We start from the raw sequence: 13,229 nt of genomic DNA, 5'->3' as shown, positions 1-13,229 counted from the left end.
CGGAAGCGTCGCCGCGACGACGACGAGGCGGGGCCACGTAGGAAGAAGAAGAAGTAGTTTAAGTTCGTTTTAAAGTTTTTATATGTAATTTTTATGTTTATTCGAATTATATTCGAAATATATATAATCTATCTATGTTGCACCACTTGAGATTTCAAAGCTTTCGTTCGACGAGGGTATTGCCGTAGATCGGGAAGACGAGGGTATTGCCGTAGATCGGAGGCCATTGTCGCCGACAAGTTGGGGCCACGCGCGCTGTCGTTTCGTCCGGAGTCCCCGAGCGCTCCCGGGGGCCGGGGATGGCGTGGGATCGCCGGATGAATTTAGGCCCAAATCCGGACGAAAACGAGGAACCGGGGGCGCGACTGGGCCGAATTTCGCCGTCCGGATGGAAAAAACGCTCGCCGGGGGCCTGTTCGGGGGGACGAGTGGAGATGCTCTAACGACCCATCTCCAGAGACAGACCCCAGAAGGCCACGATGAACCAAAGACGACAGGCGAGAGTCACAAAGGTGACCAAGACGATGATGCCACTGCTGAAAAGAGCCGGTGACAGAGGCAACAACCAGAGGAGAACTGGCAGATGAAGGGGCAGCGGAAGGAACACGAAGCCATTCTAACTCCCAAAGCCCTGGAGATTGGCGACTACGAGGGCCAGCTCCAACCAGGGCCTGTGTGCGACGATCCTGAACCGCACAAGACTCAGCGTCAAGAATGACACGACAACTAGAATCGGTGAGCTGGCTAGCAGAGAAAAGGTTCATCTGAAGGCGAGGAACATGAGAAACATCAGGGACAGAGAAAGAGGGAGTAGAAAGGGTGCCTGTACTAGAAACGGGAATAGAGGTACCATCAGCCGTGACAACACGGACAGGAGAAATAAGAGACCGAAGAGCAGACAGGATAGAAGACTCAGAGGTCATATGAAAGGAAGCTCCAGAATCCAGATACCACGGGGACGTACCTGACTGTGTAGAAAGTGGTGGTCGCGCAGTGCGCGAAGAGCCGACCACGGAACCAGCAGCGCCCGGGAGGAAGAGTCCGGAGTAGCGAGCGGACCACGAAGACCCCCGAGAATGTCCCGATCAAAGAGTGCAACTGCAGAAGATCCCGAAGAGCCAGCCCGCCGACGATCCCGGAACCGCCGACGTAAACCGGGATCCCGCGTCCAGCGAGTGGAGGAAGTGTGGCCAACCTTGCCACAGTAGGTGCAATGAGGACGAGGGCGGAGACTCGGACCGCGAGGCTGCTGACGTAAACTGGAATCCCAAGCATCAAGCAGGCAGTGAAGCTGCGCTATCTCATGCGTAGAGAGGGGCACGTCTGGAGAGGTCGAAGTACAATCAGGTGCCGACGAGGAGCTATCATCCACACGCACAGAGACCACCAAAGGGGGTGACGGAGAGCAACACGCCGATGAAGACAGAGTCGGCAAAGCGCGGTCATAACCACGTGAAGAGGCCGCGAAAGTCGATGTAGAGCGGCATGCCGACGCAGACGGAGTCGACGAAGCACGGCCATAACCGCGGGAAGAGGCCGCGAAAGTCGATGTGGAGCGGCAGGCCGATATAGAGGAAGTCGGCGAAGCGCGGGCAGAGCCGCGTGAAGAGGCCGCAAAAGTCGATGTAGAGCGGCAGGCCGACATAGACGAAGTCGGCGAAGCGCGGGCAGAGCCGCGTGAAGAGGCCGCAAAAGTCGATGTAGAGCGGCAGGCCGAGGGAGACAAAATCGGCGAAGCACGGCCAGAGCCGCGGGAAGAGGCCGCGGGAAGAAGCCGCGAAAGTCGGTGAAGAGCGGCAAGCCGACGTAGACGGAGTCGGTGAAGCGCGGGCAGAGCCGCGTGAAGAGGCCGCAAACAGCGACGAAGAATAGCTAGCAGTCATGCACGAAGGCAGCGGACAAATACCAAGTACCGAAGGTGGGCCCAAAGAAGAGGCGGGATCAGCGGAAGACATAGCTCTTTTTTTTTTTGCCAGACGGAAGTCAACTCAGGAGGCAGAAGGGAGATCGATCTCAGGAGGCAGAAGGAAGATTGAGCGGGCAGGGATGAGGCAGGGAGCAGGACAGGGAGCAGGACAAGATGGAGAGGAATCTCACGCGGGACGGGAATCTCACGCGGGACAGGAAACCAGCAGCGGCCACGCGCGGATCACGGGAGCGCGCGCAGATCGCGCCACACGCGGGCTCTCCCGGAACGGATCGGCGCGACGCGAAGAGCGAAGCGGAGCGGATCGGCGCGGCGGGAAGAGCGGATTGGCGCGGCGCGAAGAGCGGATCGGCGCGGGAGCAGGCAGATTGGGCGGGCCGGGGACGGAGAAGCGGCCGAGAACGGAGAGGCCGGGGGGATTCCGGCGGACACGTACTAGACTAGAGAATCAATTTTTGGTTCTGATACCATGTTAGGGAATATGTGCGTTGTATTACCAGGGGGCCAAAGGCCACAATATATAGTACATGTACAGGTGCAAATATGCAGGAAGCCCCCTAACATATGGGGAAACTACAATATACAGATATATATACTCTAACAAAAACATGATGTATAATAGATTATTTTTTAGTTTTATCTTAGGTAATGAGACATCCTAAATATCATCTGGTGAGAGAGATTATGCTAAGAGATAAGTGGCGGAGCTCAGGGGCGAAGCTGACGTAAAATACCATTGGGTTCAGCTCTACTACTTTTGTGGTGTTCTTCCTCTACCGAGCCAAGTGAAAGAGCATATTAGTGAAGGTTTAATGAAACTTATTGGGTTAAATTGAAACCAACACTTGTATGTCAGCTCCGCCAGTGGCGGAGCTGATGTACAATGGTTGGGTTCAGATGAACCCAACGAATTTCACTGGACCTTCACCAATTTAGTCTATCACTTGATTCATTTGGGGAAGATACACCATAATTAGTGGAGATGAACCCAATGATTTTCTCCTCCAGCTTCGCCCCTGTAAGAGATTATCTCATCTCTTAGCTAAGAAAAGGCAAAAAAAAAATCATCTTTCTTTTTTCTCTATCACAGCGTTTATCCTTCGTGGTAGTACTAAGATATCACATGTCGCGCACATTTTTGGAATTAATAATCCGTCTGTAAAGTCTCCTGTTCAGTTCAGTTTAGAAACGAAAAATAGTCTGAAACACCGACTCGGTAGTATTATAAGTACAATGGTCCGTATCCGGACCGACCACGACAGAGACGGACGGGCCTATTTATACACACTGCGCCCCCCCGACCCGGAGGAATAGAACCTGGGTACGCGCGCACCCATTTACGAAAAGTTTTAAAAAAATGCTATTTAAAAGTTTCCAAAAAATGTGAAGTAAAATTTTGCATATACATATTATGTTGATACTTACTCGTGTGAGTTTTCACGAAAAAATACCATTGTGTGTGGCCTGTATAAAAATGACAATGTCCAAATGAGAATAGTGAACAGGAATTTGTACTATTCACAGGAATAGAAATTTGCATTTTGTCATTTTTGTGTAGGTTACACATAATGGTATTTTTCCGTGAAAACACACATGAGTAAGTATCAACATAATATCTACATGCAAAAATTTACTTCACATTTTTTGGAAACTTTTAAATAGCATTTTTTTGAACTTTTCGTAAATGGGTGCGCGCGCACCCAGGTTCCATTCACCATTTTCGCTGCGCCCCCTCCTAAATCGACGCACACGTTCGCAAGGCAAACCGACGCAAAGGAAATCCCCAGCCAACCAGTTCATCAATCCAGAAAGAAGCAGAGTCGGCGAGATCGACCAATGGCGGCGCTCCGGCACGCGGCGAGGAGGCTCGGCGTTGGTGCGCTCCAGCGAGCGCCAAGGGTTTCTCCTGTCCACCGGCCCATGTCGAACACCTCCGCCGGCGGCAAGGTACGCGTCGCCCTCTTCTCCCTCTGTCACCTGATAACGCGCGCCCGGCCTTCCCTTGGGATATGTCTCTCAAGCGCCGCTGCCTTTTGAGGACATCACAAATAGTGTAACACACACAAAAAGCTCGAATTCGCAAAGGGTTATCTTGAATATACATTTGTGTTGCGTGGCCAGCCACAAACTAGCGCAGGGCCTTGCGATGAGCTGCGAACGGAATTCGAGGAAGCGAAAGAAGAGCTCTTTGATCTGTGCATGGAGATGAGAAGTAGAGGAGCCTTCAAAACTATGTCCTGGGAAGACATCCAGAATCTAAGGCTAACCTCCCATCTTGCTGCACAAGTGAAGCCTAAACCTGATGACGCCATGTGGTATAATCTCAAACATATGGAACTCTATTTGCGCTATCTGTTGGACATGTTTAAGAATTTTTCTTGTGTCACCTGCAGGCGGAGATACAAGCGACATCGAACCATCCACGATTTCCAAAGCGCATACTTCTGTCTGGGATTTATAGGTTACAGTTTCCTCACATCCAACAAGAATGAAGATGGAGGGCAGAGTGAGGCCAGTATATCGTCTCTTGACACGGAGCCAGCCAGCGAACGACTGAACTAGCTTTTTAATGCAGTATTAGAATCTAAAAAAACTCTCATGTAGTCATTACTATGATGTTTGGATATTTGCTACTGGTTTAAGTGTATCATCTACGTTTGGATATTTTACTTGCTGCTTAAGGCCGAATCGCTCATCACATTACTCTGAATTTTGTGCTGAGAGCATCTCAGCTCTGGCAGACTCCACAAAAGGGCAAACCATAAAGGCCCTTTGCGGTAAACTGCAAACGACTTTTGGGGTGTGAAATTTGTTGCAGCAGACCCTGCAAATTTAAAATAAAATGCATTGGGGCTAGATTTCATCCATTGCTTCGATAATTTGCATAGAATTTGATCCAAAATGGAAACTAGATCATATAGTAGTTCCTAACCCTAGATTAAGCTTGATCCAAAATGGAAACTAGTTCCTATAAATAGTTCCTGACCGTACACATTAAGCTAGCCTGGATACTTCACCGGGGAGTTGCAGCGGCGGCGAGCAGCTTCACTCTAACTCGTTGGAGTATCCGACAACGATGAAGCCACGACACCATATCTCAGAAGCAATGGAGGGGTGTTGGGTCCCCTCTGTGGCCATGTCGCGGCGGCACTTAGCGTGCTCCTAGACGTCGGAGATGGCAGTTGCGAGGGAGCAGTGGTGCACAATCTTCAGGTGCCGGCGGTCCCGCTTCGATCAGCGCTGCATCGATGTAGGAATTAGGGGGAGTTGTCTGAGGGGGACGCGGGCTGTGGCTGGATTTGCATGCGTGGTGCTAGGGTTAGAGGAGAAGTCCGTGGTGGATTACGTGCGATAGCCTTCGAGTTTCCCGCCTCATCGTGGTGCACGTGTGGAAGGGTCCCCACCCACGAGGGAGACGCCAGATTACAACGGGATAGGGCGCAGCAACACCGCGCCTGCTCGGAGATGTGAGCCCGGCGCTCGGAGGAGGTCTCCACGGCGCGCCTGATCGATGAAGAACCGTCGCCACGCGGCAAAATTCCGCGGCCGCCATGGGACAAATTTGACGCCGAAATTCCGCACGCTGGTAGGTCGGTGGCCGACGCGCTTGGATGTAGCGACTACTTGGTGGAGATGGCTAGAGTTGACCAGAATTGAGAACGGCGGTCGCTGGAAATGGAAGAGGGGAGAAGAGTATTGTGATGTAGTTGCACCGCGATGCTTAAACCGGTTGATGTAGTGCCTTTCGGGGCATTTTTAGGGTTTGCCTATACCCCGTCCAGCGGTGCGCGCGAGCAAGCCATCGCCTGAAGGCGACCTCGGGTGGGCGGGCCCATTTGTTTGTTCGCTCGCTCAAATCAACTACCATACATTTCCACATTTTGATATATTCTGAATCTGAGGAAAAAAATATTTTGAACAAATTTCAAATCTGAGCAAAAAAATATTTTGAACAAATTTCAAATCTGAGCAAATTTTGATTTTGAACAATTTCGAATCCGAGCAAAAAATAATTTTGAACAAAATTAAAATCTGAGCAAAAAATAATGATGGAAGCACACTTCATAGCCTACATGTATTTCAATGGTGAAATATATTGAGTTGTTCAAGAAGTTGGTATGAAACACTAACCAGCTCTAAAACAAGTTGCTGCTTAGTTTATTTCGAGTACCACCTCCTAGCAGAACATCACAAGACCGACAAACACTGGCTTTCTTTCTTGTTTTAGTACCTTTTTATATAGGCTATACTGTCATTTACAAAGATCCTAAGCCAACACCCGGATACAAAGGAAAATATTATTCCGAGGAAACGAAAACAGACATTTCCAAAAAAAAAATTACGAAAATTTAACATGAAAAAAAGATAGGAAAATTACAACGTTGGAGGAGCCTCCTTGGAGTAGTTTTTGTTCTTTTGGGCTGTCATAGTGTCATAGCCCATATGCAGTACTGAAATAACTCTGGGTAACATTCTTGTTCAGTATCTGTAGCACCTTGCTGTTAGACGGGTTCACGAACCGAGGTGTCTTGAACTGGCTCACCGAGCCACCAAGGCCTAGGAAGTGGACCAGAATCTCCTTGAAGGTTCCCTTGTTCAGGATCCGGAGCTCGAGGGGGGCAATGGTTTTGTTCTTCCTTGAGCCATTGTAGCCTTCGTCAACGAAGGCTAGATCCAAGGCGTTTGCGCAGCTGCTTAAGACCTCATCCCTGGTTCCAGAGCTCAGCTCCCAGTAGATCACGTAGCGACCCGGGTCGCTAGACGTATCCACACAGCTTGTGAAATCCACAATTCCCAGCTTCTCCCCTTCCAAGAGCTTTGACGCCTCCTCAACAGCAAACTGGAGATCTTTCTCGGTGTTCTTGTCAACATTGATGCTCAGCATGAGACTTCTACGACAGATGAACTGGAGCTGGGGTGTTGAGTTGTGGAATCCAGCTATTTTTACGATGTCTCCTAATCTGTAACGATATAGGCCTACAACATAATAGCCAAAATTTATATGTTTGTCCTAAGCTATATTTCACCAACATTAATCGAAGGACCAGAATAAATTATTTAGAGAAAGAGTATACCTGCAAAGGTAGTTAGTACAACTTCATATATTTTGCCGACCTCAACTTCTGTCAAGCCAACAGGACCAGTCTCAATGTAATGAATAGAGGCGCTGTTCTCCATCTCCCCTGTGGATTTCTCCAAAGGAATGAACTCATAATAACCAGTATTCGGCAGAACAGCATATGTCACCTGTTCAGGTGGCACTGTGGGGTCTATGTTACATCCAACATATCCTTCTGATGCACCGTAATCAGCACTTATCAGTGGCAAGTGCCCAGCATAGTGCCTTAATTTCTTCAGATATGGCTCCATGGACCCTGTCATGATGCCATACACGTACTTGGCCTTGGGCCACAGTGCTGGGATCACACCGTACCAACTGCTCAATCTCACACACTTGTTGTAGATCCAATCAGCAAGCTGAGGGTTGGGCTTCAAAATTCTTGAAACAGCTTGGCGGATTGACGGTACCGTGACTTTTTCCGAGAGAACACCTTCTCTTATATCAGCACACAGGTCCTCCCAGACCTCTTCCAACGTTTGAAATGCCTGCACTAGGCTGTGAGCAAATGTTGATGACACGAAACGGACCTCGTCCGAGTATATCAACCCACATAGCAAGTGACAATATAAGGATTGATGGAAGTCGGGGCCAAAGATAACTTCGTCAGGGCTGCAACCCTGAGACCGGATACCCTTCATGCCTTCTCTGTAGCGTGGACTCCGGTACAGATTTGTTGTTGCAGTCGTAGCAATGACGCCACCGTCTGTTGAGACTTGCTTGCTGCAGTAGAAGAACTGCAAGGCTTTTCCTTTTCCGGTAGTGTATTCGCTGTGATCCTCACAAAGCCGAATGTTATTCTACAAATTCTAGTACTATTGAAGTGTAAGAAATTCTGAAATCTATATTGAGCTTAATTAGTGGACGCAAATTTGGCACACATGAGCACCAGTGCTCCCGATTTTTGAAATATTTGAAAACTATATTTTTATGTTTCAAAAAATCATAAAAATTATTCCATGAATACTCGTGCGAAGTTTCGGTAAAAAATATGTTCTATTTTTAGCTACAGAAAAATACAAATTTATGGCTGTGTATAGAGACAATTTTTTTCAGAAATTTGTCTTTTTATATAGTTCATAATATAACATATTTTCTTCAGAAATTTCTACAATACATTCAGAAGATTTCTATGTATGTGTAGATTTAAGTCCAGATTTTTTGGAATCCCGAAAATATGTTTTTAAAAAGTCGAGAGCACTGATTCTCATGTGCCAAAGTCACTTTTCGTTAATTAGCAACATTTGTTGTAAATTCAGAAGTATCTATCTATTATATTCTAAAAACAATATAAGAGGTTTTTTCGAGAAACCAAGTTAATCCACATCATTCAAATTATATTGATTATTGGATTTTTTTCTTTATGTCCAGGATATAATTAGTTTTTCAATAATGGGATATAATTAGTAACCAACATAGCATCTACATTTTATTAAACGAACATACAAGTCTGATGCCCTAGCCCTATCTTTGCCACGGACAAAGCACGAAATTATTCTAAAACTCTGAAATGCATTGAAGAAATTCAGAAACCAAGCATCATAGTAAACAACAGAAGCTTGTGCCCAACTTTATCAACAGGATTTGTTGTAAAATCAGAAGTGGCAGTTAATACTTGTTTGAGCATAATAACAAATTGGAGCTGCTTACCGGTTCCTAAATGCATAAGAAGTACGGAATACTTGAAGTGTGTTCTCGATCAATTCCTCATTGAATGGAAGGAACTTAGGCTTTCCCTGTGTTGTACCAGAACTGCACAATGGAAAGAAGAACATGTTACAAACACCTGCTTTCAAAGAACAACAGCGCAATACTACACTCGAAGGTACGTAAGCACCTGAGGGAGAGGGCGGTGATGGGCTTCCGAGTGATCACAGGTGAGATATCACCATGAGCAACCCTCTGGATAAAAGGTTCAACATCGCTGTGCACACACAGAGGGACGCGAGATTTGTAGCTCTCGGCGTCAGTCCTACCGTCGAGGCCAAAGCGTGCGAGGTACTCAGCATCGGCATTCGCCTCGAGGATCTTCTTCAGTGTATCCTGCTGCACGCGTCCAGCGTCGCGTGTCAATGCCTCGAACTCATTGATGGTTTCTTCGGAACTGCAGGTCGTCACTTCGAACTGACAGAGCCCTGGCATTGTCACACCTGGTTTGAAGGAGAAATCACAGTAAATATCCATGATGCAAGCAGACAAATCTGTGAATCCATACGAAGGCAAAAACTTTGCCTTTACATTAATTACGAAGACAAATGCCCAGGTAATTAGCGGAAAACCAGGCGAAAACCATACAACAGCGTAAACACCACATGGGGCCACACCCACACTCGCCATGAGGCCCAAACCCCCTCGAAGCACCAACCCGTCGAGACATGTCGACCTTTCATCAACGCTGGAGAGAAGACACCGTGACTACTATAGGAGGAGCAGACACGGGACGCTCGAACGAAAATGAAGAAGCCAACCCACCGAGGAGCCTACAACACTCACAAGATGAATCACGGCGTATAGTTTGTGACGTTGCAGCACATACATGTTACATGATACGCCTGTAAACAATACTATTCATATAGAAATGCTTCTTTCTGTGAAATATTTGATGAACTGTTTCATTCAGGCAGGGTCCTTAACACTGATAGAAAAAATCATAGCAGGAAAGACACAGGGAGATGGCCAGTCCCAGTCCCAGATGGACTCGACAGGAAACCACGAGGGAGGAAAGATGGGAGTAAATTGTGCAAGCAACGCCACATGATGCTGGTGGGCGGTGGTAGAATGCGTGGGTCATGTCGCCTGTCCCCAGGCGAATGCCATGCTTGCCAGAATATGAACTCACTGGAAGAATCCTCACTCGCGTAGTTTCGGAGAAAGAAGAAGAGCAGAGTGGCGGCATACATGGATGCAGGGGAGGAGATTGAGTTTTGCGAAGGACTAATTGATCGCTAGAAAAGAAATGGAAACGAAACTAAACCGAAACCGGAATCCTGCCTTTGTTTACGCTGCCGCCTGTTGAGAGCGTATGAGAAATCCTCCCAAAATCATGGTGAGGGAGATGATGCGATGCCCGCAGCAGCAAAACGCGAGGAGTGGGTGGGCAGAAAAGGGAAGGATGAGTGACTGACCTGACCGGCGGCGATAGAGTGATCAGTCCAAGGGCGGAACAGACAGCCACGGCGACGATTCGATGACCTGAAAAATGCAGGTGTGTTGATCCAGCGACGGGGAACGATGTGCCGCCCCTTTTGTAGCCAAAGTCCGGCCGTCGGGGTGCCAGTGCCAGGAGAGCATGGTGTCTGTCCACCTCGCATGCCGTTTCTATTATTTTCTCCAACCCATCTCCCCACGTTTTCCTTGTCGTCGATTTCCGCGCTGATGACTCTGGTGCTTGTGCACGCACTCGATCACCTCGTGCAATGCCCACTGGCCACTCCGGCCGCCGCTCCACTCAACGTGCACACGTGATTTTATTTTGCTTTTGACGTAACATCTGATCGCGGGTGGGCTGTTACACTATTAAAAGTTGCATTAGTAATCAACTAATGTCTGCGTGTGTATCACCTCCGTTTCAAATTAATTGACTCGCTACTTACGTTGGGCACCATTGCAAGCTTGGTTAGGAGGAAAAAAAACAAAAGCATTGCTAGTTATCACATAGCAAACCAAGTCCTAAGTTCGTGCATCTACAAGTTGGGTTGCAACTTCCAAAAAAAAAGACATTTCCACAATCTCCAAAAGGAAAAACTTATCCATTAGCAAGTGCATCAATCATGATTTTTGGATTGACAAGATCAAGACACACTAGGGCATCATTTAGAACATAATTGAGTTTGTGGATCTTTAGGCAAAAGTGAATGAGGTACAAGTTACCATCACTTGGAATTTCATCACCTCGGGTGAATACTAGGCGACCTCGGCATATATGGCCCAATTCGAGGGCATGATAAATTCGTTCATGCTTGAGGCAGTGTGGAAAATTGGAATCCTCCAAAGTACAATCTCTTTTCTTGCCTTATCTTGCAAAACCATGTAAAGCGAGCATGGCCAAATTGTGGTAATTGTCAATTATGCAAGAGGGAGCCCGAAACTGCCGCGCATCTCCTCTTCAAATGCCTCTACTCCATGAGGATTTGGAGCTCTATCCTCTTTTGGCTTGGGATCACCGAGGTGGTCACTTCAAGTTGGGCAAACTTCGACACGGTCAACGGGTCAAGTAGTGGTGGCTAAGCAATTGGGATTGTTGATGTCGTGAGAATAATTCATTGTCTTTCAAATTTGACTCGGCTTTGTATCAAACCATAATTCTTCTTCTGAATTAGTGAATAGGGTTGTCCTCGTTTCATTTTTTTGTTATTGACTTACCTTTTTTTAGATATGTACATATCTACACATTAAAATACATATAGATACGTACATGTAATAAATTAATTAAGAAGGAAGAGAGTATCTGAGATTATATCTACTCCGCATGCATGCGATACTCGTGCCCAGCACCATGCATGCATATAACCAACTTTAGTATGGTTTATATTACTTGTCTGTGCTATTATAGTTTTGTTTGGCAAATTGACACTGGTGGAAAAACAGGCTTCCGGGAAGCCCCATAAGTCGCGAAGGTAAAGGAACCGCGACTAATGGGGTCTTTAGTCGCGGTTCGTGTGGCGAACCGCGACCAAAGGCCTGGGCCCAGGGCGCACGGTGGCCAGCTGGTGCACGTGGGGGCTTTAGTCGCGGTTGGCCAGTGCCAACCGCGACTAAAGGTGCTCGAAGGCTTTTAGTCGCGGTTGGCCAGGCCAACCGCGACTAAAGCCCCTCCCCTATATATACCCATCCAAGCAGCCAACACTTAGCCATTTGGTGCCATTCTCTTCACAAGCTTCACAAGTGGGTGTTAGGTTTGCTTTTGGTTCCTCTTATGCACATAAGGTGTTTGATGAAATGCCCCAAGAGCATGAAACAAACATGATATGAAGTGTTGGAGCCACACTTGAGCTTTCTCATTTATTTTTTCCTCCTCGATCGCGGTTAGCAACTTGAACCTTTGATGTGTCGTTGATAAAATGTGCATGTGTGTGTAGTTCATTGTTTAATTTATATTGTTTGTAGCTAGTTAGTTTAACAAATGCATGATGGTTAATTATATATTTTATATTATAATAATGCAGATGAATCGACAATGGATGTACGGTAACCGACTCTCCGGCGAGTTCAGTGCGGGTTTGAAAGATTTCCTCGTAGTGGCCAATGCGAACAAGCGGGGGGTTTGTTATCTGTCCATGTGTTAAATGTAAGAATCGGAATGGTTACTCTTCCTCAAGAGATGTTCACATGCACCTGCTTCGGCACGGTTTCATGCCAAGCTATAATTGTTGGACCAAGCATGGAGAAAGAGGGGTTATAATGGAAGAAGATGAAGAAGGGGATGATTTCAATGATGAAAGCTATCTTGCTCATTTCGGTGATACTTTCATGGAGGATGCTGAAGGTGAAGGGGAAGGTGAAGGGGAAGGTGAAGAAGAGGCACGTGATGATCCCGTTGATGATCTTGGTCGGACCATTGCTGATGCACGGAGACGCTGCGAAACTGAAAAAGAGAGGAGAATTTGGATCGCATGTTAGAGGATCACAGGAAGGCGCTGTACCTCGGATGCGATGATGGTCTGAAAAAGCTGGGCTGCACACTGGATTTGCTGAGATGGAAGGCACGGGCAGGTGTAGCTGACTCGGCATTTGAAAACTTGCTAAAAATGTTGAAGAATATGTTTCCAAAGAATAACGAGTTGCCCGCCACTACGTACGAAGCAAAGAAGGTTGTCTCGCCCTCTAGGTTTAGAGGTTCGAAGATACATGCATGCATCAACGACCGCATCCTCTACCGCGGTGAATACGAGAATTTGAATGAATGCCCAAGTATGCACCGTGCATTGCGTTATAAGATCAGAGGCGATGACCCTGGTGACGATGTTGAGGGCCAGAAACCCAAGAAGAGGGTTCCCGCCAAGGTGATGTGGTATGCTCCTATAATACCACGGTTGAAACGTCTGTTCAGGAACAAAGAGCATGCCAAGTTGTTGCGATGGCACAAAGAGGACCGTAAGTCGGACGGGGAGTTGAGACACCCCGCAGATGGAACGCAATGGAGAAAGATCGACAGAGAGTTCAAAGATTTTGCAGCTGACGCAA

General features: G+C 47.3%; 2 protein-coding genes across 2 annotated transcripts; one reads left to right on the top strand and one right to left on the bottom strand.

The window, feature by feature from the left end:
* The first annotated feature begins 3,789 nt into the window (after window positions 1–3,789).
* On the top strand, window positions 3,790–4,560 carry LOC124707164. Its single transcript, XM_047238827.1, has 3 exons — window positions 3,790–3,874; window positions 4,049–4,242; window positions 4,321–4,560. Exons 1-3 carry the CDS (start codon window positions 3,848–3,850, stop codon window positions 4,487–4,489), a joined length of 390 nt encoding a protein of 129 aa, XP_047094783.1. The 5' UTR covers window positions 3,790–3,847; the 3' UTR covers window positions 4,490–4,560.
* Window positions 4,561–6,184: 1,624 nt separating this feature from the next.
* LOC124649283 (jasmonoyl--L-amino acid synthetase GH3.5-like) lies at window positions 6,185–10,256 on the bottom strand. The gene is made up of 5 exons (XM_047188936.1): window positions 10,172–10,256; window positions 8,884–9,196; window positions 8,697–8,798; window positions 7,003–7,817; window positions 6,185–6,904 (listed from the first exon to the last, which is right to left on the bottom strand). The coding sequence occupies exons 2-5, from the start codon at window positions 9,186–9,188 to the stop codon at window positions 6,360–6,362; spliced, it is 1,767 nt and encodes a 588-aa protein (XP_047044892.1). The 5' UTR covers window positions 9,189–9,196; window positions 10,172–10,256; the 3' UTR covers window positions 6,185–6,359.
* Window positions 10,257–13,229: the final 2,973 nt, after the last annotated feature.

The sequence above is a fragment of the Lolium rigidum genome, chromosome 4 (genome assembly GCF_022539505.1).
Source record: "Lolium rigidum isolate FL_2022 chromosome 4, APGP_CSIRO_Lrig_0.1, whole genome shotgun sequence".
NCBI classification, from domain to species: Eukaryota; Viridiplantae; Streptophyta; class Magnoliopsida; order Poales; family Poaceae; genus Lolium; species Lolium rigidum.
This window is presented reverse-complemented; position numbering and strand designations above follow the sequence as displayed.